The 23,147-nt window shown below is 42.1% G+C and overlaps 1 protein-coding gene across 2 annotated transcripts; it reads right to left on the reverse strand.

The window, feature by feature from the left end:
* Positions 1–4,051: 4,051 nt before the first annotated feature.
* On the reverse strand, positions 4,052–22,763 carry CHST10 (carbohydrate sulfotransferase 10). 2 transcript variants are annotated; one of them, XM_074815082.1, is made up of 6 exons: positions 22,428–22,763; positions 17,062–17,196; positions 14,150–14,247; positions 11,233–11,467; positions 8,505–8,610; positions 4,052–6,635 (listed from the first exon to the last, which is right to left on the reverse strand). In XM_074815082.1, exons 2-6 carry the CDS (start codon positions 17,159–17,161, stop codon positions 6,098–6,100), a joined length of 1,077 nt encoding a protein of 358 aa, XP_074671183.1. In that variant the 5' UTR covers positions 17,162–17,196; positions 22,428–22,763; the 3' UTR covers positions 4,052–6,097. The 2 variants fall into 2 exon arrangements, with proteins under 2 accessions (XP_074671183.1, XP_074671184.1); XM_074815083.1 differs by lacking the exon at positions 22,428–22,763 and adding an exon at positions 19,002–19,101.
* Positions 22,764–23,147: the final 384 nt, after the last annotated feature.

Here is a 23,147-nt window from a genome sequence, read left to right on the forward strand (position 1 = left end):
CAAACAAGAGTATATAAAATGGAGCAAATGGTGTGGAACCATGAAAGGGGGTGTGGAAGCCCCTTCCTCATGTTGCTTGCTTTCTTGCTACGACTTTGTCCCTAATCCCCTTCCTCTCACATACTTCCAAATCTGTAATTTTAATCATAAATACATACCCTGATGGGTTTTACAGCAAAGAGATAGACTGAAAAGATAATGAAAGGAAAACAGATGCTGGCAGATGAAAGAAGCTTGTGAAGTGGACAGAGGCATACAAATAAAGGTCTGCTTTAGAGTCCTGTTGTCTCCAGAGTGTTTCATGAGTCTTCTTGCTCACTGCTTTTTCACAAGTACAAATGGTAGAGCATTGCAAAGAACAGTCACAAACCGAGGAAATGGAGTAAGTGCAAAGAGTCAACTCATACTTTACAAAATGCTTAAAGTAGAATGAGAGTAAAATAGGTAGATCCAAAGCGAAGCTTTGCAGTATGGCAGATTACAAATTTTACTTGCTGTAAAACCTTACTGAAAGCCATTCAAAACATAAGAACAAAGATGCCAAATAGAGAACAGCAGCAATTTTTCCATAAGTGAATTCCTGACCAACCCATGAAACATCTAAGAAGTATCTCATGCAATCTTGATGTTTCACAGTCACAAGTCATTCGTGATGGACAACAACTGCCTGAATTTTCTCTTTGTGTTCCTCAAAATTACGGAGAACAATTTTTATTTCCTACAGCCTCTTCCACCCTGCTGACAAGAGTAGAATAACAGCTCATACTGTGGTGTATCATCCAAAGACCTCTCAGGACATGGAAAAGAAAACTGAATAAAACAGAAAGGCTGTAGACAAGAGAAAAAAAAAAAATCTACAAGACTAAATGTTCCTACTTCTTAAATCACAGTAGGTGCATAACACATAGCTGTTGAAAGAGCTAGTTATTCCATGAGAGCTTTTTCTTCTCTTTGTACGCTTCCAGCATAGCTACACATTTTTCCTAGATGAGATCCACTTACTTAGACATGATCTGAGAGCCTTGGCTAGCTTCTCAGTATTAAAATGCTTTCCAGCATGTGTACATATGCCCTATAGTCCACATTTACCCTCCTATTTGCAGATTTGCTTTTGTCCCAGAAACTGCTCAGAAGTGACTTGTACACATCCAGGGCAGTCAACGTATTTCTGGCAGTTAGGGTGCATACTGCATTTCCAGGTGTGCAGCCTTCAGGATTATTTTTTCATTACTTCCTTTCCACTTCTTTTTTTTCCTTTCTGTGATTTCAAACAGACACCCGCAGCAGATGCTTCATGCTTTCAGCCTGCCATGTGCATGCTGTCGCATCGGCAGCTGCTCCTCTGGCATGCACATACACCATACGGGGGAGCATGCTTGCTCCTCTAACACCTCCCATAAAGCTTCAGCAACTTTCCCTCAAGCATCTCTGGGGGGCTTTTAAGCCACTGCCCATGTTTTTTTTCAAAGTTGCTCTCCTAGATATTGCCTTGCCTGGGTCTATCACTCTGGAATTTCTATCAGTGCGGTTCCTTTTTATGACTCAAAGCAAACACACATCTTTTTTTTTTCCCCTTTCACTCCTGCCTGGATTAAAAGGGAAAAATGATGATTTTACAGTAGCTAGCCCTGAACAGCACCATTTCTGTGCTTAAACCAGCCTGTTGCCACCAGCTGCATAGCTGAAGGGCTAATGCTTCTTGCTTCATATGGGAAACATCTCCTACTGCATAGCAAAACAAGCTGCAGGCCTTTCAAAGCTGCTCTGGTGGCGACGAAATGAGACACCTCAGGCTACTGCCAGATGCAGGAAAGCAAGATGACAGCTCAGCTGCACACAATTGCATTAAAAGCACAAAAACAGAGATTTATACAAGGCAGCACCAAAGTCAGCTGTACCCATCAGCATGAGCTGAACTCACTCCTCCCCTCCAGGAAGGAGGCACTCTGTGCTCGCCAGCTCGAGCACTGCAGGCTTTGCTGCTAATAGGATAATTTCCTTCTACAACCTTCCCCACAGCAGTGGCCCAGGAACATGCACATCTAACTTAGGCTGAAACGGAATTTTCCACCACCCACAAGCCTCTTTCTACCTTGCATAAATCTTCTCAAGCACAGGCCGCAAAGAAACTGCACCAGCCTCTGCAGATAACACATAACAAGCAATTTGCCACGATAAATCTTCAGGGCCTAACTCCTGTGTCAAGTTTCCTTTACACCCTCACATTTAAAATAAGCACACGTTGAATTTACACCTACTTCCAGGTCCCTTCACATTGCAGTAATAACAGGATGGGGGCTCAGTGTAAATCAGGATAAGGCCATTAAGCAGAAAGGCCATTCACCCTCTCTCTGTCAATTAAGGGGTATCAGATACAGGCAGATACACTGACAAGACATACTTTTTCATCTGTGAACATAAGCTTAAGCAATCCCTAAATAATCACTCTTTTCTCAGCAAACTTTCTGGAGCACATATAAGATCAAAGGTGGCTTTCCCAGCCACAAAGTTATTAACACCTCAAGGAAAAAGTACACAAAAGCCAGAGCTGTCCTGATGGCTTCCTTGATCTGAGGACAGAGACAAGCCATAGCAACAGAGGGCTGTTACCCTCAGTATAAACAGGGCAGCGTCTAAGCACGAATAGGAAAACAACATATTTATCTGTGAAAAATATGTACTTTCAGGTCACTTTTGAATTGCTACTTCTTTTAAGGAACAGTTCCCAAAATAAAAAATTGCACACATATTTTAACTGCAGAAAAACATCTTCACGGCATGTGATCAGAAAGCACACCAATGATAATGCACTGTATGCTGAAGTTAAAAGAATAGGGGACAGGCATTGCCCCTAAAATTAGTTCACAAGCAAGTGAATTCTGGATCCATTTTCACCACAAGAAAGAAAAAAATCCAACAACCCCAGACCTCAAAAAAACCCCAGTCAGTTGATGTCTAGAAGCGTCCTTAATTTTATAAGGAATGTGAAGATAACAGACCCATGGGATACACTTTAATTCATGATTTTTGTCTTTGTAATTGAGATCAGAGGCCAGACTCAGAGCACTAGGGAAGGGAATCCATGAGAAACAAGGAGCTCCACAATGAATAGAAGCAGTAAAACTTAGTTTCCTACCTGTACTTTCCCTAAAGCTAACATACAGCATGGACTCTCTGATGTACAAAGAATGCCTCCTCTCCTATTTTCAAAACTACTGCAATTCACTATCCCTCAGAGCTCAACTTTCCTCTGTAAAATGTGGTTAAAATGGGGCAGAGGATTCAAAAGCTGCTGAGGAGAGACAACAAAAAGAGACAGAGATGCACAAAGTAAGGATGAATATTTGTTTTCTGAACCTGTAACAATATGAAAAGAGAAGTAACAATCTGGGCTAGCGGTTCCCAAAATATGACGTAAGTATCACCTGCAGTTTGAAAGCGGTATGCAAATGACATTCATGCACATTACTGGGACTAAATTTGTAAAAACCTTGTATAGAGTACAATTAAGCTAAAACAAACCACAAGCATTTAATTCATCCCAACTAGCAGGGCAAGAGCCTCCTCCCCAACACTGTATGCTCTGGCCACCCTACCTGCACCAGACCAGAGGTGCAGAGAATCCCACCGTACCTCAACCAAGGGCTTTCATGTTATCCGAGCTTCTGCAAGAGTCATTCCAAAACCACACCGTCATTGCTTCAGCCATGTGAGGAAAAAAACCACACTTCTAGGAAGAAAATATAGCTCAGGAGGGTATCATTGAAAAAAAAAACTTTGTGTTTGAACTGAACAAATGATAATGAGTGTTCCAGACCCAGCCTGAAAAGCAGGGGAGCACAGAGCTGGGAGAGCAATACACACCTCTGCCTATGTCAGTCCATAGTTCTGTCCACATTTCCTGTCAGATGCCCAAGAGAACTCAACGCAGAGAAAGCTATTAGAAAAAAATACTACTACTTAATATTTTCATAGCACTTTCCACCTGGCAATTTTTAAGCAATCAATACATTAACTAATTTACCAAGAAAAATAAAAACATACATTGGCATTCTGTGTGATCAGTAGCTTATACTTTCAGAGGAAAACAATTCTACTTTATTAGAATTAAACTTTAAGGCCTGAATTCGCTATACATTATTCATACTGTTACATTTTAAATTGGTAGAGAGGTAATCAATCAGCTCATTAGCTCCGAAATGCGTTTAACAGTACATTTTGCTAAGTTCCCATGTTAAGAAAACCACAGAAAAACCTGGAGCTGTTAACATCTTTTTATCATTGGTTAAGAACTAACAAGTTAGGGCACTGTAATTGTTGCTTTAAAAAAAAAATAAATTTAAAAATCCCACCTTCCATCTTTGCCACCTTGGGCTTTGCTAAAGATGCCAGTTAATGATTCTCCCTTACTTCAGTTAGTCTGTTGAGATCTCTCTGAAATCACTTCCAGCTACAACAGGGCTTCCTTTTTGTGGGTAGCAGCACATGTCAGCTTGGCACAGCTTTCCTTTTTCGTAAGTGCAAGATGCTTCCCTGTGCTGATACAGGAAGCTATCAAAAACATACTGTGGCTGGATTTAAGAGCAGATTCCAGAGAACTAGCCATAATTAGCATTTCTAGCCAGAAACATTATACTGATCTGAAAATTAATCTTTTGGGACTAAGATTTAAAAAATACAGTTCACATGCTCACTGTGACAGAGCAATTTCTGTATTTCAGGTATGTGGTCTCTTTTCTCTCCCATGGCCTGTGGGATGAGGTGGCAGCACACTGATTTTTATTGCTGGTGAACTCAAACAAAAGACTGCTCTTTATGAGATACAATGCAAGCACAGGCAAATATGATGGCTGTATCCATTCAGTTCTGGTTTTCTTTTTTTTAATGCATAAAATGAGTACACAAATTTTAGTGACATTCATACTCCTGGCAAGTTGCCAACTCACCCCAATGATAACACAAATGTTGGGCATTTTTGAGTCAGGACACCATGGCAGCGAACCACTGGAAAAATCAGGGATTCATCCTGTCTCCTTTAGCAGTAGAGAGATGAATTTTCAGAGGGGGGTAAATTTTCTGTTCTCTGAAGTACTGAACATTGAGCAAGGCTGGATATAAGAAAAAGGTAGATCATTAATCCAAGTAACTCTAGCAGCTCTTTTATATGACATCCCACTTCTGTGGCTTCTTTATTAATCTTAACTGTTAGAAGACAAAACAAGTTAAATTGTGTGATATTTAGAGAGTATCTCGTGACTTCTATATGTGCTCCCGCAAATACAATTAAATTAATTTTCCTTAGTGTTTCCCTAGCAGTTTCATATTTCTTCTATGCTCCATTTGCATCTGGTGTTCTCAGATAACATACATAGCCAGGAGTTAAACAATATTTTGAAAATCAAAAGTAGAATTTTGAGGCTCAACAGACCAGTAGTAAGTACAGTAAACACTTGACAAAAATACAAAGACAACTGGACTCTGGAACCAGTCCCTTTAACACCTCTAAAGCTTCTGTCTAATTAGGTTCATTTTGTGACAAACAAAAATGGGATTAGATCAGCATTACTGTTATTATAGCAGCCTAGATGATTTTACTTGTCAAACATTTAATCAATCTTTAGTCCTATACTGGCGTCTGATTTTCAAAGCTCATGGGAGACTAGATGCCTTTCTCATGAACAAAAATCATGAAGTTCACCCACATGTCAGAGATAACCTACAGTGAACTTGTCATCTTTATAAATGCTTCACAACATTTTAAAAATGGCATTCTGTCTGGGAGAGGGAGGGGAAGATCATAGCCCATTTGTTGTCCCTCTTTATTCCTAGAGGAAAGAGAGGAGAAATGGAATTCTGTATTTCAGATAACAGAGACTTCATTCCTAACAGACTGCAATGTCACATATTGAAAACATGGTCAGTGAACAACAACTATAAGCCCCTACTTGTTCATATGACAAATATTTCACTGAAAAATGGAGCAACATCAAAAAGCTAGAAAAGAAATGGTCATTCTCAGCTCTGTCAGTGTTGCAGCTGGTATTCACGCAGGTTTAGATTAATCCATGAGACACTTCTTCAGAGCTTATCCTAGGTGTCAGTTAAGCAGGAAATCTGGCTCCCGATAACCAAAGAGTTTAAAATCGCCTTCAAAACGCGTGTAGAGGCGTCTTATGTCTCTCTTGCTAATTCCCGAAAAATACCGCTCTACTTTTGTTTTGTTGTACACTGTTATGCCTGGTGGAATCGTGGGGTATGATACCAGATGGTCTATGCCCGCTGCTTTCAAGATATACGGAGCATCATCCTCCAGGGTTTCATGGTGTCCAATCACACTATACGTGATTTCACAGGGGGCGCAGAGTTCCACATATGTTACCCAATGAATTATGTGGTCACCGAATTGAACATCTAACCATCGATGATTAGGGTCACCCAGGTAGCGCACAAAATCCTCAAACTGCAGCCCTTTGGTCTCTGTGCGATTCTTTCTGTATTTACGAATGATGCCAGGAGCAATTTCATGCCGGTACCAAGGTTCAAACCGAGGATTGTGCACAAACTTGTCTTTAAATGCAGAAATAAGTCTTTCAAATGGATCTCTAACAATAAAAAACTTGAAGTATAAATTCAGTCTAAACAGAGGAAGGAAAAAAAAAAAATTAAAAAAGTGTTTAGCAAAGACTTACAAAAGGTACATAAACTCTGACCACAGACACAGTAATGTGAATCTTACACTATTTGCATAGTCTAACAATATTATAATTAATAGGACTAGAGATACAATTTCTGTCTTCATACTAACAGTTTTTGTATACAGTACAATGTGGAAATAGTTCATCCTAGTTTTCACATTTTATTTAAACTGGAGAAGCTTAGTTTATCTCAATCCATATAAAAAGGAGACAAAAGATGCTGAAAAGAGGCTAAAAGCTCTGAGTCAAAGATATTTTTTATGCCATGTGACTAAGCTCAAGAAGCAAAATACACAAAGACATGGAAAAAGTGGGTTGGTGAGGCTAAATGCATACAGAGGGCTGCATTTTTCACTGGCAGGTAGTTAGACAAATAACTGCTTAAGTAAAAGAAAAAAATTCTGTTATTTGATGCTTTATTATGCTTTCAATAACGGCTGAGAACATTATTTTCATGAGACAGTTTTCAACAGAACTTCAGATTTTATTGTGATACTGCAATATGTAATATTCTGTAGTCAGAGATTATCTGTAGGAGTGAATTGAAAACAAAAGTTTATTTCAGTAAATAGCTGCGAAAGGAGATTTAGAGCCCAATTCTCTCTGAAGTGAATGGACTCTTTCCAGCTTCAACAGGCACTTGAATCAGTCTGCAGGTTCTCCTGACTTGCTCCTACTCAGGCAGGGCTAGAGGTCAGCAAACTAGATCAACAGATCCACACCATTGCTCTCTCTACACCTAAATTCTCTGATAATTTCAGAATTCCCAACTAAACCCACGTTATGCATCTCCAGCACAATTTCTGTGGTGGGCTGACTCCAACAACCCAGATCATAATGGCATTCAACTTCAAATACCCTAGCTATGGCTCATCCCCCTGGTGAACAGTTACTTTCTATGCAGGGCTGTTCACAGGGAGGGAGCATGGATCCATGTTCTCAAGAACAGAGTGACTGTATTTTCTCTTGCACTCTATCAACACAATCAAGTGACCCCACTTCCACAGATACAGCTGTGATAATTCTATTTGTACCACTGAATGCAACAAACCTTGGACTAAGCTCTACTGATAGCTGACACCACATGTATAAGAGGCTGACTCTTCAGCATGGCTTAATACACACAAAAAACATGCAAACACGAGCTAATTGTCTGCTGTCATCTTATGTCCTGTTCTCTTCATGCTGTCCCCCCTTATGGGGATTATATACGGCATAGGCTCTAGCAGAGTTGAGAGCAGACACAACCAAAAATCTAGACAAAGTAATTTAAAAGGCTCTACTGCCTTTAAAGTATTTTTTCTGCTCTGACAAGAACCAGAAGCACCCAAATGGGAAGATAAAGTGGTTCAGCTGGACGGACAATACTCTCAGGCTAAGGAGCACCAATGTTTTAAATCTATCCAGTTCAATCCCAATAAGTAAATCTGTCTGCAATGACAATCTCACGTGTAGGCAGTTAAGATTTACTATACGAGGCATCAGGGTGGACCTTCCAACTAAACCTTCCCTTCTGAAGGTCAACAATGTAACAACTAGGTATGCACTGAACTACAGAAACCCTGTATCCAGAGGGAGCCAGTTGCCTCACCTAACTATCACCAATTACACTGGTGTTCTCCTTCAAAGCCAGTAGGGAGGTAGTTACAGAAACATCTGTGAGGGTAACAGAATAGTGCCATAATACAAGTGGTGGAGCAGAAACCCTGTTGCCCTCAATTCCAGATGTAGTCTTTAACCGTACTCTGGATTGTCCGTAACACCACTGACTCTAAACCCCTCCCACATCCCTAGGAAGCCACCTCTTACCGTTTTTTAATTTCAGAGTCACTGAAGGAGGACAAGCGTGGAAGGCCATTCTTCTCATGGTCATGTACAATATTTTCTGGGATCTCTTCTATGGAAGAAAATGCTCCTAGACAAACCAAAAAGAGAGAGCAACTGAATCATTCAAGGGGAAAAAAGTGAATACAAGCAAGTATGTGTGCCTTTGGCTGACAGCTTTTTGTTTTATCTTTCTCTTTTCTGTATTTTTAGCATTTACAGTTACTATGTTTAAAACTGTTAAATGATGAGAGACTCTGACTGAGAAGATGAAAACTGTTGAAATTCTTTAGGGTATGTGACATCAAGGTCCAGGACCAAATGGCCTCAAACCTCAGAAAAGCGTATTACACAAATTTAATCAGCAATTATGTCTAAGCCTGTAACTCCCCACTTCGGTGTCCCCACTCTCTTTCCCTCTGCCCACACATACAAACGGAGGAAGACTTTGAGGATTAACTCCAAAGAAGGAACCAGCTTTTTGGCTGACTTTCTATCACCAACAAAAAATAAATGCTGTGGGCTGCTTTTGGAACCGCTTCAACACAAAAGCACTTTGCTGTCAGGATCCATGAAGTTCTTTTAACAACTATGCTGTGCTGAAACAGAAATTCAAATCATACAATACTACACAGATTAAAAAGCACTAAAATTACCAATAAAAAGTCTTCAGATATTCATTTCTGCAAGCACATAAACTGACAAGAAAAACAACGTTACTAAATTCTGCTGCATTTATTTTAAGATCCTGAAAGTTTTTATGACCTTAAGAAGTATTTCATGTGGGCCCTTTTGGCTTTAGGAGCAGGCCTTCACATAACAGCATCATTCTGGAATACCAACCTGGAACAAGAATGGGGAGATAAAAAACAAGCTCTTTAGGTCAAAGCCTCTACAGCCTTCTCTGTTCCAGAACAGCAGTGAATAATCCACACTACCCAGCTTCTCAAGTTTTTTTTTTTTGTTTTGTGGTGGTGTATTTTATTAAATTCAGTTTTCTAATGATATGTTTTGGTACTCTGGGTGAATTACATGTGGACAACAGATGTCAGATTAGACATCCTCAGAAACTGAAACCTTGCATTCATCCACAGCAGAGACTGAGTACAAGCAGGAGCAGAGTTAGCTCCCCCACAGTGCCCCAGCTGCATTTCTCCACCCTGAACCTCCAAATACCACTTAGGTATTTGGACTTAAAGTATTCCCTCTCAAGTATCAGTCCTGCCTGCTGAAACTACCCACAGAGGAGAATGCTAGGTCAGCTGCAGCAGTAGGCTTCATCATCAGACTCTAGTACACTGGCAGCTCATGGCAGAAGAGACCAGTGTTTATGCGGAAACAATTTTCTATCGTGAGCCAACATGCCAGACCTAGGAAGCTCCAAGTAAAACATTTCCTGCTGGTAAGACATGAGCTAACCTCCACTCAACCCAGCCAATACATCCCTGACTGTCCTGAGCTATTCTTTGCATGTTATCTTTGTTAATTTCTGATAAGAGCAGGTACTTCTAACACTCTCATAGTTTCATATTTAGTACGTTCTTGGAGTGTGGCTTTCATAGGTATTTAAGACACACGCACATATCTATGTACGTGCATATCTTTGCTGGATTTTCAGCTCCCATCCATATAGCAAAGTTGAAACTAAATTTTGAAGGTTTTAAAGACATACTCCTTGCTACAAAAGTTTTGCTGAGGGACACAATTCCTTTGCCAATTTGTGACTGTCTCCTTATGAGTGGGCAAACTAATTCACACAAGGTAAAGAAAACATAGAAACACAAGTGCAGGGCTGGCTGTCTGCAGGGTGCTTCTAAGAAGAAAGCTGGGTTTATAATGTTCAGGTTTTGCCCACAGCTTGGTGAGCTATGCCACCTGCAAAACCAGAGGACCTCAACTGACCTGACTATATGTAGCAAATTCACAGCCCTGGTGCACAGACAGGCAAGAGGGTCTCATGTCAAACAAGGGTTATGTTAAATACAATCACGTTAAGTTTATGTGAGCAGGTAGTGGTACAGTAGAAAACCTTGAGGAAATGAGTTATTTTTATTGGCATACCAGACTACTACAAGAGGATGGTAGGCTACATATAGACAGGCAGCATTCACCTTGTAGATCATTTTTCAAACACACTAGTCCCTTTACTCCTTCTTTTAGTCTTTTATAACATGCCTTTGTTGACCAAACTATTGCCTTAAGCACTCAGAATCTTTGTAACTCCTATGATGGCTCACTGATAGCACATACACAAGATTTCAGCAGTACAGACCAACAGCAGCTGTCAAGTTTTAACCAGCTTTCTTCATGGCTAAAAAACCCTAGTTAAAAGTCAGTTGCCTCAAGTCAGAAATTTTATATTATTGTTTCTTAGGGAATTGTGATACCTTGTAATTTACCCATTTCAAATTCTATAAATTAGTGCTACCCCTTCAAGATAACAAATCTACCTACCACACGCATATGGGTACTCTTTCACTACTCAAATCACTTTTGAGCCAAGTAATAATATTTATTTTCACAGAAAGAACAGGTGTATTTTCTTTAAAAGAGATGTTTCAAAAGGACTAGAAGCAACTGTGAAGAATGAAAGGCTGAAATTAAGTCAGTGTACAGAAAAGCAGAAAGAATCCATTTTTGTTGTCCCAATTGGACCAATTCTGTTCTCTCCTCCTCCTCAAAGAAACCCACACACCCACAGCAGAGTAGATACCATTTAAAACGATCAAGACTTTTTTCCACTGAGTGTTGCCCACTTTTGGCGTCTGACAAAACAGGATCTTGTGCTTGTCACACACAAATATTCGGTCCAAGACGAATTTGGAAACTGCAGTGTGAGAGAGATTTCTCAATGCAGTGTCTCTGCAGACATTCCTGAGAAGCTCAAGTCTTTCCATATGAACCAGGGGTTGGCGGATCAGATTTCCAGAAAAAGCTTTTCCAGTTGGCTTTATGAAATGCAGAGGGGAAAGAAAAAACAAAAGTGCAAGAATTTAGTTTTCAGATCAAATTCCAAAGTATAAAAATCCTCAAACTGTGCACCCTAATGACTCCCAGATTCACAATTAAAACATTGCTATGTATTAACTAAAGGAGTAGCACAGTTTCCTTCCTGTGCTGCTGCTGTACACATTGGATCAACTCTTAAATCACTATGTAGTAGTAGACAGTAGTAAGAGCTTTTCCATACAACAGTTTAAGTCTGCTGCAGAGCAGCAGGGTCTTGTCTGTGTGGACAAAACATGCCTTGACCAAATAGTGGAATTCCCATAAAGCTTCAACAGCCAATAAGAAAGCTTCTGAGGGGTTGGGACAGGAATTTCAACAAAAATTAAGTTTTAATCTCTGAGAAGATGGGGCTTAGGGATGCTGACTCATCTGGCTGAGAAAGAAGAAGTTAGGATTAAAGTTCTGTGTTGTTTTCTAGCACCTGTAGGCATTCAGTGTTTCCATTTATCTAAGATGCAACAAAATTAAGTGGACAAAAATTCAGAGTGAGCATCAGCGCTTACTGTGCAAATAAGAGAAGTAGGCAGTATTCCTCTCCCCAAAGTGGATGAACTGTTTGATATACCTCATTTTTCTGAAACTCAGACAAGAACCACGACTACCTCTGCCTCACAATTAGTGGGGAGAGAGGAAGAAGGAGCTTGTCTGATTAACAGGTGATGGGAAATTTTAGATTTCTGCTGACAAATCTTCACCCTTCCACTAATTGATTTACACAGTTGGCAATTCCCAATATCAATACAGGGACATACTGACTGAGAGCATCCCTGCACAGAAAGGACTTGGGGATACTGATGAAGGAAAAATTGGATATGTGCTGGCAATGTGCACTTGCAGCCCAGAAAGCCGATTATATCCTGGGCTGCACAAAAAAGAAGTGTGGCCAGCAGGTTGAGGGAGCTGATTCTGCTCCTCTACTCCGTTCTGGCGAGACCCCACCTGGAGCGCTGTGTCCAGCTCTGGGGTTTCCAATACTAGACAGACACGGACCTGTTAGAGCAGGTCCAGAGGGCTACAAAAATGGTCAGAGGGCTGGAGCTCGTCTCCTATGAAGAAAGGCCAAGAGAGCTGGGGTTGTTCAGCCTGGAGAAGAGAAGGCTCCAGAGAGACCTTACTGCAGCCTTTCAATGCTTACAGGGGGTTTAAAAGAAAGACAGAGAGAGACTTTTTACCAGGGCCTGTAGTGACAGGACAATGGATAATGGTTTCAAACTGACAGAGGGTAGGTTTAGATTAGATATAAGGAAGAAGTTTTTTCCTATGAGAGTGGTGAGACACTGGAAGAGGTTGCCCAGAGAGGTTGTGGATGCCCCCTCCCTGGAAGTTTTCAAGGCCACATTGGACGGGGCTTTGAGCAACCTCATCTAGTAGAAGGTGTCCCTGCCCAAGGCAGGAGGGGTTGAGCTAGGTGATCTTCAGAGGTCCCTTCCAACCCAAACCATTCTGTGATTCTGTGATTTTAGGTACAGTATCCAAGTGACACATGAAAAAAGAATGGTTTTAATTTTTGTCCCAATCTTCCATAAGGAAAACAAATGCCATTCTACTTTTTCTGTTTGTTACTCTTCTCCAATATCCCCTGGGTTAGAACGTAATCTTGAACAGCCTGACAGATTGTTTATCTGTCAAAACAATTCTTTTTGCATGCAACCAGGATTTATATTACTGTCCTGTGTTTCATGCTGTCAGGAAGTCAAAAGGGAATAGTTTTAGATCCAGAAACCTTACTATCCTCTTCCATACAAGTAAAGGAATATATTAAAACTCACTACACAGATCTGCCAGCCTTTCACTGAACAAAGTGTTTCTCCCAAGTATTTTGAGGATAACTTACATTTCAGGTTTTGGTTTTTTTTTTTTAAACACATGAAACAAAAACTGTCATGTTTACACAGAAACCTAACTTCCATGCTGCATCACAAAAGTACTCTAAATGTACGATGACTTATCTAACCAATGGAAAAAAAATGGCCTTAGCCCATTGTGCAGTGTCTCAAATTTACATTTGCATAGGGATTTTCAGTTCCCTTGTAAATTAGCAAGTACCACATTTGCTCTGTTTTATTGCTGAAAGCACAGACCTATGCATCTAAAGGATCAACTGGTATTGAATACTATTGTGTTCATGTTCTACTTTAGAAAAACACCAAGATGTGAAGCCCAAAGAGCACAAAACATGAAAAAGAAATGGAGACTGATAAAAAGAATCAGAGAGATTGGGCAGAGAACTAAAAGACTAGATGAGACACAGGCTTGCCCTCAAGAACTACGAACCTGATGGCTATGGCAAGGCAGAACACAAGTAATCCAAAATTGGGCCATTATATTAAAACGGCTAGCAAAAATGACTGTCCTGACTTGATAAAGGAGTACTGTAACAATTTTTGCCTAGAAATGGAAACACATTAAGTTGAATCATTCAGATGAAACAAGACAGCAGGTTACTGTAACAAACTAGCTTTGTGAAGCTAAAATGAATTCTGTTGGCTCTATCTAAATAGAACAGCCTGAATAAATAATTCTTGTCTACCAATTCCTTTTAAACAACGGGAAGCCCTTACTTAATCTCTTATTTTCTGCCACTCTTTAATACATGTAATCCTTATCTCAACAGTATGCACCTGGAATTCTTCAGGCCAATGTTTTTGCTCTGGCACATGTACCTCCTCCACTTTTGTCACAGCTGTCAGTATCAATGGCTCTTGCTTGGCACCGTAGCCTAAAGGAAGAGAGATAAGAGCATTACAGAAGGTGGGGGGAAGGCAACTATTTCTGCTTTACAACTAACACAACTGAACATCACTTTCCTATTAAGCTTACAAAACATTAGGATTTGTTTCCAAATGGGAAGGTACTAGACAAGACATGAGACAGACTATGAATATTTTAAAGGATGTACTCTGTGGGAATTTTGGATGCAACTTCAGTTGAGTTTTATCAAAGAAACACATCCATCATCTTTTATTTTGGTCTTTTTTAAATAAACTATGCAAAGAGACATAGAAATCATAAATCCAAATACCACAATTGGTAGACAATTGAGAATAACTATATGGACTTGACACTAGATTTTTATTTTTCACTCAACTTCCCAAAGCATGTCCAAGTAGAAAACTTAATCTATCAGGTTTCTCTCTCCCCTCATATTAGTAGATAGTCTTCTTCTGTTGTAAATTCTTAGACATTACCAGAAGAAAAGTGTCATTAAGGACTACCTTTTATTTCTTTGGTGCTCTAAGTAAACACCTCTAACCAGCAATAAATACAAGATCCCCTCTTCCTTTGTTACTGGTTACTGGACTAATGGCCCTTCTTAGAGACTCCCACAATGAGAGAACAAACTCAGCTGATATTCTTCTTTTTTAATGATTTTTAGGGCAGCTAACAGTTTGAGACCAAATTAAAGTATGTGAGGGAAGAACCCTTTGCATCTTTTGCAACTGGTATGCTACAGGAAAACTGAAAAAAACACAAGGTTGTAGCTGTACTTTACACGGTGCAGAAAGATCAAAAATAATTTGAAGCAGCTTTCCCTAACTACAAAGCAAAAAGAACATGATTTCTCCCTAAACATTTATTTCCATCCATACTGGACTACTTTTTCCTTCATATAGTTTCTTCTGTGAATAATCTTTCTTCGTCTGCATCCACAGTGGCTTACTGTTTTATGGTTGAGAAAAAATGCGTGTACTGCCGATATCCTTTTCCTAATGGAATGCTCTACTCTGCCTATACTGGATTTTAACAAAGGACATGCATGGAAAAGCAAGTTAAAACTGAAAACAATGTAAGCATCCAAGCAATCAGATACAGTAAATATTGTCGTGCACAGACTTACTTCAGAGTATCCTTTTGTAAAATCAAAGTAATCTGATTCAGTGAAAGAGCAGTTAAAGTATCTTTCATTATCACTGGATAAAAGCATGCCTGCAGATGCTACTAGAGATGATGGACAGAAACTTGCTCCTTCTTATGAAAAAGTTCCTATTGCTCATGCACCCAAGACATCAGTAGAAAGCTTAAACTAAAGAACATTGACTCATTGAGCATCTGCTGGTTTTGTTCTAGCTGATAAGTAGACACATCCAAATAAGGAAAATTTCTGACAACTCGTATTTTACTAAGTCTAGAAAAGTTCCTCCGGGATTGGCCACCCTGTTCGGACTTCCTCCAAAATTCTGTTCATATATTGGAATTACTTTTTTTCATTAGTCCCAGTACAAACATTGATATCTAACACACACATACACTTAATCACAGTCATGCCTTTGCAGGACTGGAGCTTAAGAAATTATACAATTTTCTGCTTGGAGAACTATTTAAAGGGGAAGGGAGATTCAGCATAAACTAAAAAAAAAAAAAAAAAAAAAAAGAAGAATTGGCAAGCCAAGATAATAAAGAGCAAGTAAATGCAAAGGGTGTACCCTAGTAACTTTTTTTAAAACTACATTTTAATCCTCCTGATAAAGTCTGATGGAAAGAATCCCTCAAAGAATATCTGAGCTGGGAAACAAGAGTTGGCACAGAATGAAATGCTGGAAGATTTAGCTACCTAACATAAGACCAGTTTATTTGCAGATACACTAGGGCTCAAAAACAGGTGGGACCAAGGAAAACTAGGTTAGCCTACAGTTCTCATCTGTAAGACTTGCTGAATAAATCTCCACACAGAGGTATGCTATTTAAAAAGGTACACCTAACATATCTATCCACTATCAAGTCACGGGAACAAATGGCACTAGTGATGTCAGTGCTTCAAAAGTCACACATTTTTTGCACATCTTAGGAAGATGCAGAAATACAGATCTCTCAGGACTGTAAGTCATGTCACCACCTTCACCCTAAACTCTCTGTAGGATGGCTTTGTAACAGTCACTCCTCAGCAGACAGAAAACTGTAACATGCTGTGTAGTGTCATCAAATGGCTTAAATCCCTCATCAGCTTAATACCATCTGGGCTACTTAGGCTAAGCAAAAGCCTATAAGCTGTTTGTCAGTCAAACAGCAGAGGATAAAACTGAATGCAAGAAGCAGGGCAGAGGCGGATAGTCTGAGTGCATTGCAAGTGAAATAAAACTTTCCAGAAGTTTTACATAATACTGCAGCCACAGGACAAGCAGTCATGAAAGCACAGAAACTAGTATCGTGTGAAACGAACTGTTTAATTCCTTGTGAATCTCCTTCGTCTTTAAACAGGTAATTGTGCTCTGTTGCTTTGCACATAACTTCTACTCCTAGTAGATTGATACTGAAACTGAGTGTATTTGAAAAAGCGGACCTCACAAGACAGTACTGCCAACCATGATCCCCTCTGTTCTTAACCACCAAAAAAAAGGACACGATGTTAGTCTAGCAGACTTCTACCAAGCAGAAACTGAACATCAGCGCTGTCACTTGTAGAAATTTATTTGTTCTGTTCTCAATCCTACTGAAGAAGTGTCAACATGCCAAGAACTAGTTTGCAGAGAAAGAACATTTGTGTGAAGCATTATTCAATTTTCTGTTTCACATCAAACATTAAAGTTGAACTTACCATCTGGGTCTTTAAAAGTCAGTGTGATAAACTTGCTAGCAACCATGAACATGAATATCACCCAAAAGCATGCAGCTAGCAGCAGCCACTGGTGGTGCATGTTGTCAGACGTGAGCCATATAAAGTTGTTGCTTCCTGTTTGAAAGAGGAAAGATTGACACATTAATTATTTTTGTTCCAGTTTAGAAAATACTTTCCATAACCAAAATGACAAAACTCTAATACGCACGTGTGCCATAAAACATAGCAGTAGATTTCATTTCTTTCTTTTTATCCTTTTGGCTGGATTTTTAACCAATGTTGAGGCTGAGGCAATGCAACTGCTGGCTGCTATCAAAGGGAGACTTCACTCCTCCTTCACCCCTATGTACACATTCCCAGTCCCCTCCTTGTGCTGGCAATAGCACTGTCTGTCTGACTGCTCAGGGAGACAGACCAGCAAATCCCCTGACTTTTTTTAAAGTGTAGTTTATTTTTCAACTTAGTGAGATGGCTCATTGTAGGAAAGGAAAGGAGAATGAAGAAAGCTCCCCTTTCAGTGGTAGCCAGTCAGCAGATCAACCGAGCTGCAACATTAACAGTATTCTTAGTTATCCCAAGTCATCTCATGATATGTAACATGGACTACTCCCCTGCCCAGCCTACATAAATTACAGGCTGGAAGCTACCGAGCCAGAACACTAAGCTTAACCTGACAAAATATTTTAATATATTAATGTGGTTTTTTTAACTTGCCACTTTTATTGCCAGCAAAGCATCAACCATAAGTTCTGGAAGATTTTTACTTCCATCATACTAAGCAATATCCCCATAAACAGTGAAGAGGGTTTCCTTGCAGCCTACTGCCTGTAGCTACATCCCTGCAGGTAAGCCTTAACAACAGGACTTCCCCAGGAGCGCAGGAAGGGTTACCCAAACAATTGAGATGACAGATTTAATATGCAAAGAAACTGCAGGTATTTACTGAATCCAAGCAGAGTGAGGATGAGGATAAGGATACTGTGCAGTATTACAAACATGCAGTGTCTGCCCTACCTCACAGTTTGTAAGGTTGCTGGAATGCTCTGAGCACTTCTTACTTTGATTTTTAGAAACTATAATCCTAATAAATTACTTTTCATGATTAAAAGTTAAGATGCAGTATAAGGAAACCAATTACAAAAAATATTTAAGTCCCCAGCCATTAAGAGAAATGTGAAATTTTAAACTACATCTTTCGCCCAACTTCTGATGGGCAATGCACCCAGGCAAGCACTGAGGCTGACACCAAATATCTGTGAAAGCTCCACTGCAAAGCTTAAGCTTCCATAACTTTATTAAAAAATCCAACAAAACCCTAACAGCAAACATCACTGCCTACCTACCAAAACCTGAGACTCCTCAGGCTTGAATATTTATCCTGCAAAAATAAAGCGTCATTGTCTCAGTTGTTGCTGGAGAGGTAAGACACCTAAGGGCCTGAACTCGGGTGCTCGAAAGTTCAAACATAAGCAAATGCTTCCTTTGAGGATACATACAAAACAACTTCAGAACACTTAACCAAAGAGGATCTAACACAAAAATCTCATACAATGAGATCCTCTCAACAGTCCTGTGAGGTTTGTGCTTGTAGCCTCAGTAAGAACAAAAAAACCAAAACCACCCATATAACTAGCAATAGGATCCAACTCAGTCCTAAAGTAGCCACATGCAACTTCAACAAGAGTCACACCTGCATGGTTTGTGATCACGCTTTCTATAGAGTCACTTGAGTGAACTGTCAGGGAGTAAAAGAGATGCCCTCATTCCCAGCTAAGATTTTAAAATCATGCTAGCTAATATTTCTAGGCAAATTTTGTATTAAGTGGTTCAGTCATATACCAGTATTCCATCCTCTTCATTCCCACAAAGCTTAAATAACAGAAGTGAGTCTGGTTTTTATGTTGTTTCAGTATGTTCACCTGCAACTTCAGTACTACTGCTGCAGGTGCTGATCACTTTTCCAACTAGCTTTTGCCTTCCAGCAATGCAAATGTTTCCAGGAAGGGTTCTCACTGTAGCTGACAGAAGTGAAATGTCTTCAGGGTACGTCAAAAGCCTCTGCAGGCAGAGAAGCAGTCCAAAACAGATTTGGGACCCTGAGGATGTATGTGAAATGGGTGAGAGGAGGAAAAGAACATATTATCTCAACTTAAAAAAAAAGACTTCATAATTTTTAGCTAGGATGGCAATGTTCAGGCCTATTTTTATTTTCTCAGTGCAGTATTTCTCAGTATGGCTTCTGAGAGGTCCTTTTTTTCCTTCTTTTATGATTTAATTTTTAAGTACTTCTCCTAAAAACAGTGCATTTAGGTATGAAGACACATGAACTGTCTTTTGGACAATTACAGGTGCTGTAAATCCCATGTAGATGGTATTTGTCATCTCCCGTTTTCTGCTGCAATTCTCTAGCTGCCAACTGAGCATGCAATGTCGGAGACACATTATTCTTCAACATCAAAAACTGTTGGCCAGGTAGGGCAAATAATACAGCGTAAATTCTAGAGCACTGACCTCTTTCCAGCTAAGTAGTTCAAAAGTTATCCTACCACTGCACTAGTGCAAAACTTGCCCTAAGATTCATGCTGAAAACCACCAGATCTCAAAGGTCCTCATTTTTCAGTCTGCCACAACATCCACCATCTCCCATTTAGAGCACTGAAATTTATGACCTTTGCTTTCAGACATCACAATAATTTGGAAATTTTTCCAGCTCTCACAAATGACAGATATTTAAAATAGAAGTCAGGACACAAAACATAGCAATGCCATTTTCACTTTTTGGGTAGCTCTGCTAAAACCATGAGAACCATTCAAAACACAACCGAACCTGTCAAGGCAGTAGACTGACAGAAGCTTGCAGAGAACATTCTGCAGGAGGAAAACCTCTTTCTGACTGTCAGCTATTGGCTTTTCAGAGATACAATGAATGGTGCCAGACCCTTCGGTCTAACCCAGTATATTTGTTCTACATGGTAGAAATGCCTCCAACATTTGTAGCATCCCTGCTAGCTTGCCCTCTTTTATAATGGTGATAGATGCACACCATTCAGTAAGGATTATTGATCTATATCCCCTTATGTAATTTATGTATTGGATTTCTAAAAAGTTGTTCTAAATTACATGGGAAAAGCAGTTTCCATGTGCTCTGACCTGAAAAGCAGTTAGTGCACACGGGACCCTGCTGCCAGATCCTGTGCTCTAGGGACAGGAGAACAACATTTCAGCCAAAGACACCTACGAGCAGTACACTACTTACCTCAAGGACTGGACTCAGAGACCAGAAAGGGTACAGAGTTGCAGTCACATCCATGAACAACCACTATTACCTTTCAGTACATCGAAGCTGAGAGGAAAATATTAAGCAGTTTTATCTACTCCTTTTTTTATGTGCACAACAAATGGGCAACTATGCTCACTGATACAAGAGTCTTGTCAGAAGATCTGTCATAATGTAATTACAATGGCTGGCACTGTTACTCTCTTCTAGCTTCTTAAACAAAACTACAGCTATATCAGCAGCTCATTACCTATCTCAAGAAGCCTGACTGCTCAAAATTATATACAGGTGTAACTCAACCATTATGCTCCCTTAAATACAGTGAACAGTGATGTTTTTAAAATTTAACATCTCTATGTTGTTTCCCTTTCTCTAGCTTCTTCTTCAATATTATTGTTTTCACATATGGTAATTGCCCTTCCTGTTACTTACTGCATTTCTGTTGCCTCTCCTGTTACTTATTTTCTAGTAAATACACGTACTAGCTTCTGGTTTTCCTCTTTAATAGTTTCCTTCAGCTTCCAAACGTCTTTTACTTCTTCTTGCTGAAAACATTTTTTCTTTACAAGCAGAAAAAACAAAAAAGCTGTTGAAGGTTTAGACCAGCTTCTCAGAATGAAATATGCAGGGATTCTTCAGGTTACTCCTTCTCCCTCTTATTGCAATTGTACACTTTTTAGGAGCACAAGATCCCCAACCCCCCTCCCCCCCTCCATCCATTTCTCTGTCTGTCCCTCCCTGGGCTACTTACCCTAAAAACAAAGTGTCACATAACCCTCAGACCAGCCAGATGCCAATTTTGCATACGAAAAAATGGGATCACAAAAACACACACAAACCAAAGATCGACACACAAAGCGTGGCAGGCTTGACCTACGGCGTGCAACTAACTCATTACCTGGAAAAAACACTTGTACTTTGCAGAAGACTGCTGTCTCCATGTGAATGTTGGGACAAAACATAGAAGATTTAACCAACATTAGAACTCAGTGCACGGCCTCTGCTCTGCAGCTTATGCGGCTTGGACTGGGGCTCCTTGGCAGGACAGTCCCTGCACGCATCGTGAATGACAGCGGCACGCCGGTAGTCTCAAACTACCAACTGCTTGCCCATCAGCACATGACTAATGATGTAATTTGAAATGGAACTGGTAACAAAGGCCAAACAACAGCTAGCTGGGATACCTAATCCATTTTCATCAAGGCCTCCTTTGTGTTATCTTAAAGTTAAGAGATCTGGACAAGTCATTACACTTTTTTAAAATATGCTGGACTAAAAATCTATCACACGCTCCTTCGGTAAACTGTGTGTACTACTAAACATTACAACATACATTCTCACTGGCATTTCCGAAAGCCGGTTCTTTCCTAAGGCTTTCCTCCACCCCGACGGCACGAACAGGCCTACCGTCTCCGCTCCCCCAGCTACCGCCGGAGAGCCGAGCCCTCCCTGGCCACGCACAATTCACCTGTCAGCGGGAAGAAAACCCCAACTGCCGGCGCAGCGGCGCCTGCAACAGCTGCGTCCCCCCCACCTCCGCCCGGGGCAGGCTCGGGGGGCGCCACCCCACGGCCCCCGAGGCCGGGAACGGGGCCCGGCCTGCCCGCCCCGTCGGACGGACACCAGGCCCGACCCCACCGGGCACCCCGTGCTCTTCACAGCTGAGAACGGCAGCGGACCCTCCTTCCACGGCACCGGGGCTCCCTGCAGGCTCCGCTCCCTGCCCAACGCCGGGGGGGCGGGGGGAGATAAACCCAGAGAGGTCCCCGCCAGGAAGCCAGGACACGGCCGTGGTCTGGCCGCAGGGGATGGATGAGCCGAGGCAAAGCCCAGCCCAAAGCCGGGCTCAGGGCGCGCGGACCTGGGCTGGACAGGCGTAAACTTTTCCCGCTCCAGAGGGGGAAGCAGGGCGGGCTTCCCCTCACCCCCGGCAGGCAGAGGCAACCGCAGCCCCGCTGGTTTCCTCGCCCGACCGGACGGAGGCGCCTCTCCCCGGGGCTGCCGGCCGCCAGGCCTCCCCCCGCTGCCCTCCCCGGCCCCGGCTCGGCCCACTCCTTCCCCCGCTTACCGGCCCTCCAGCGCCGCTCCCCGCAGCCTCGGCCCCCCGTCGGCGGGGCACCGCTCCCGCCGGGGGCCCGCCTCACTCGGCGGCGCGGCTGGCCCGCTCAGCCGGCCCCGGCTGCTGCTGCATCCCCCTCCCTTCCCCCCCGCTTCTCCCGGGCGGCGGCTACGGCGGCGGCGCCTCCCCCCTCCCCCGGCTCAGCCCCTGCTGCCGCCGCCCGGCCCTGCCGCCGCCGCCGCCGCCTCCATTTCCTCCCGCCGCGGGCAGGCCTCGGCCGCGCCCCCAGCCCCGCCGCCGGGAAGGAGAGGAAGGTGAAGGCCGCCGCGGAGACGGCTCGGCTCCGAGGAGACGCAGCGCCGCGCCCGGCCGCCCGGAGGCGGGAGGGAATGAGGGAGTGATGGAGGGCGGGCTGCTCTCCCCTCTTCTCCCCTCCCTTCCCCTCCCCGCCCCGCCTCACCTCGGCCCGGCGGGAGCTGGGCGCCTCCGCCGTCGGACCGGGCGCGACCCCAGGCGAGGAGGGCGCTGCTGCCTCCGGTTGGCCTCAGCCCCCCACCTCGTTGCCTAGCCCCGCCGCAGGCCCCGGCCCCGGCCCCCGCCACCCCCGGGGGCTTCCAGTTTTCGCGGGGTGGCTGGTGCTTCTCGGCGGGGCCTACAGCCAGCGCTTAGCTGGACTCACGTACATACACATGTATACCTGTGTTTGGGGTCTTTTTACTGTTAAAAATA

Source organism: Strix aluco, chromosome 2, assembly GCF_031877795.1.
Source record: "Strix aluco isolate bStrAlu1 chromosome 2, bStrAlu1.hap1, whole genome shotgun sequence".
Taxonomy (NCBI): Eukaryota; Metazoa; Chordata; class Aves; order Strigiformes; family Strigidae; genus Strix; species Strix aluco.

What these genes read in the sequence shown, in the direction of transcription:
- CHST10 (XM_074815082.1), bottom strand. Translation starts at nt 17,161, where the DNA reads ATGCACCACCAGTGGCTGCTGCTAGCTGCATGCTTTTGGGTGATATTC. An exon ending in GACTTTTAAAGACCCAGATG is followed by an intron (nt 14,248 to 17,061) that starts GTAAGTTCAACT and finishes CTCTTCCTTTAG; the next exon opens with GCTACGGTGCCAAGCAAGAG. An exon ending in AGTCTTGATCGTTTTAAATG is followed by an intron (nt 8,611 to 11,232) that starts GTATCTACTCTG and finishes TGGTTTGTCTAG; the next exon opens with GAGCATTTTCTTCCATAGAA.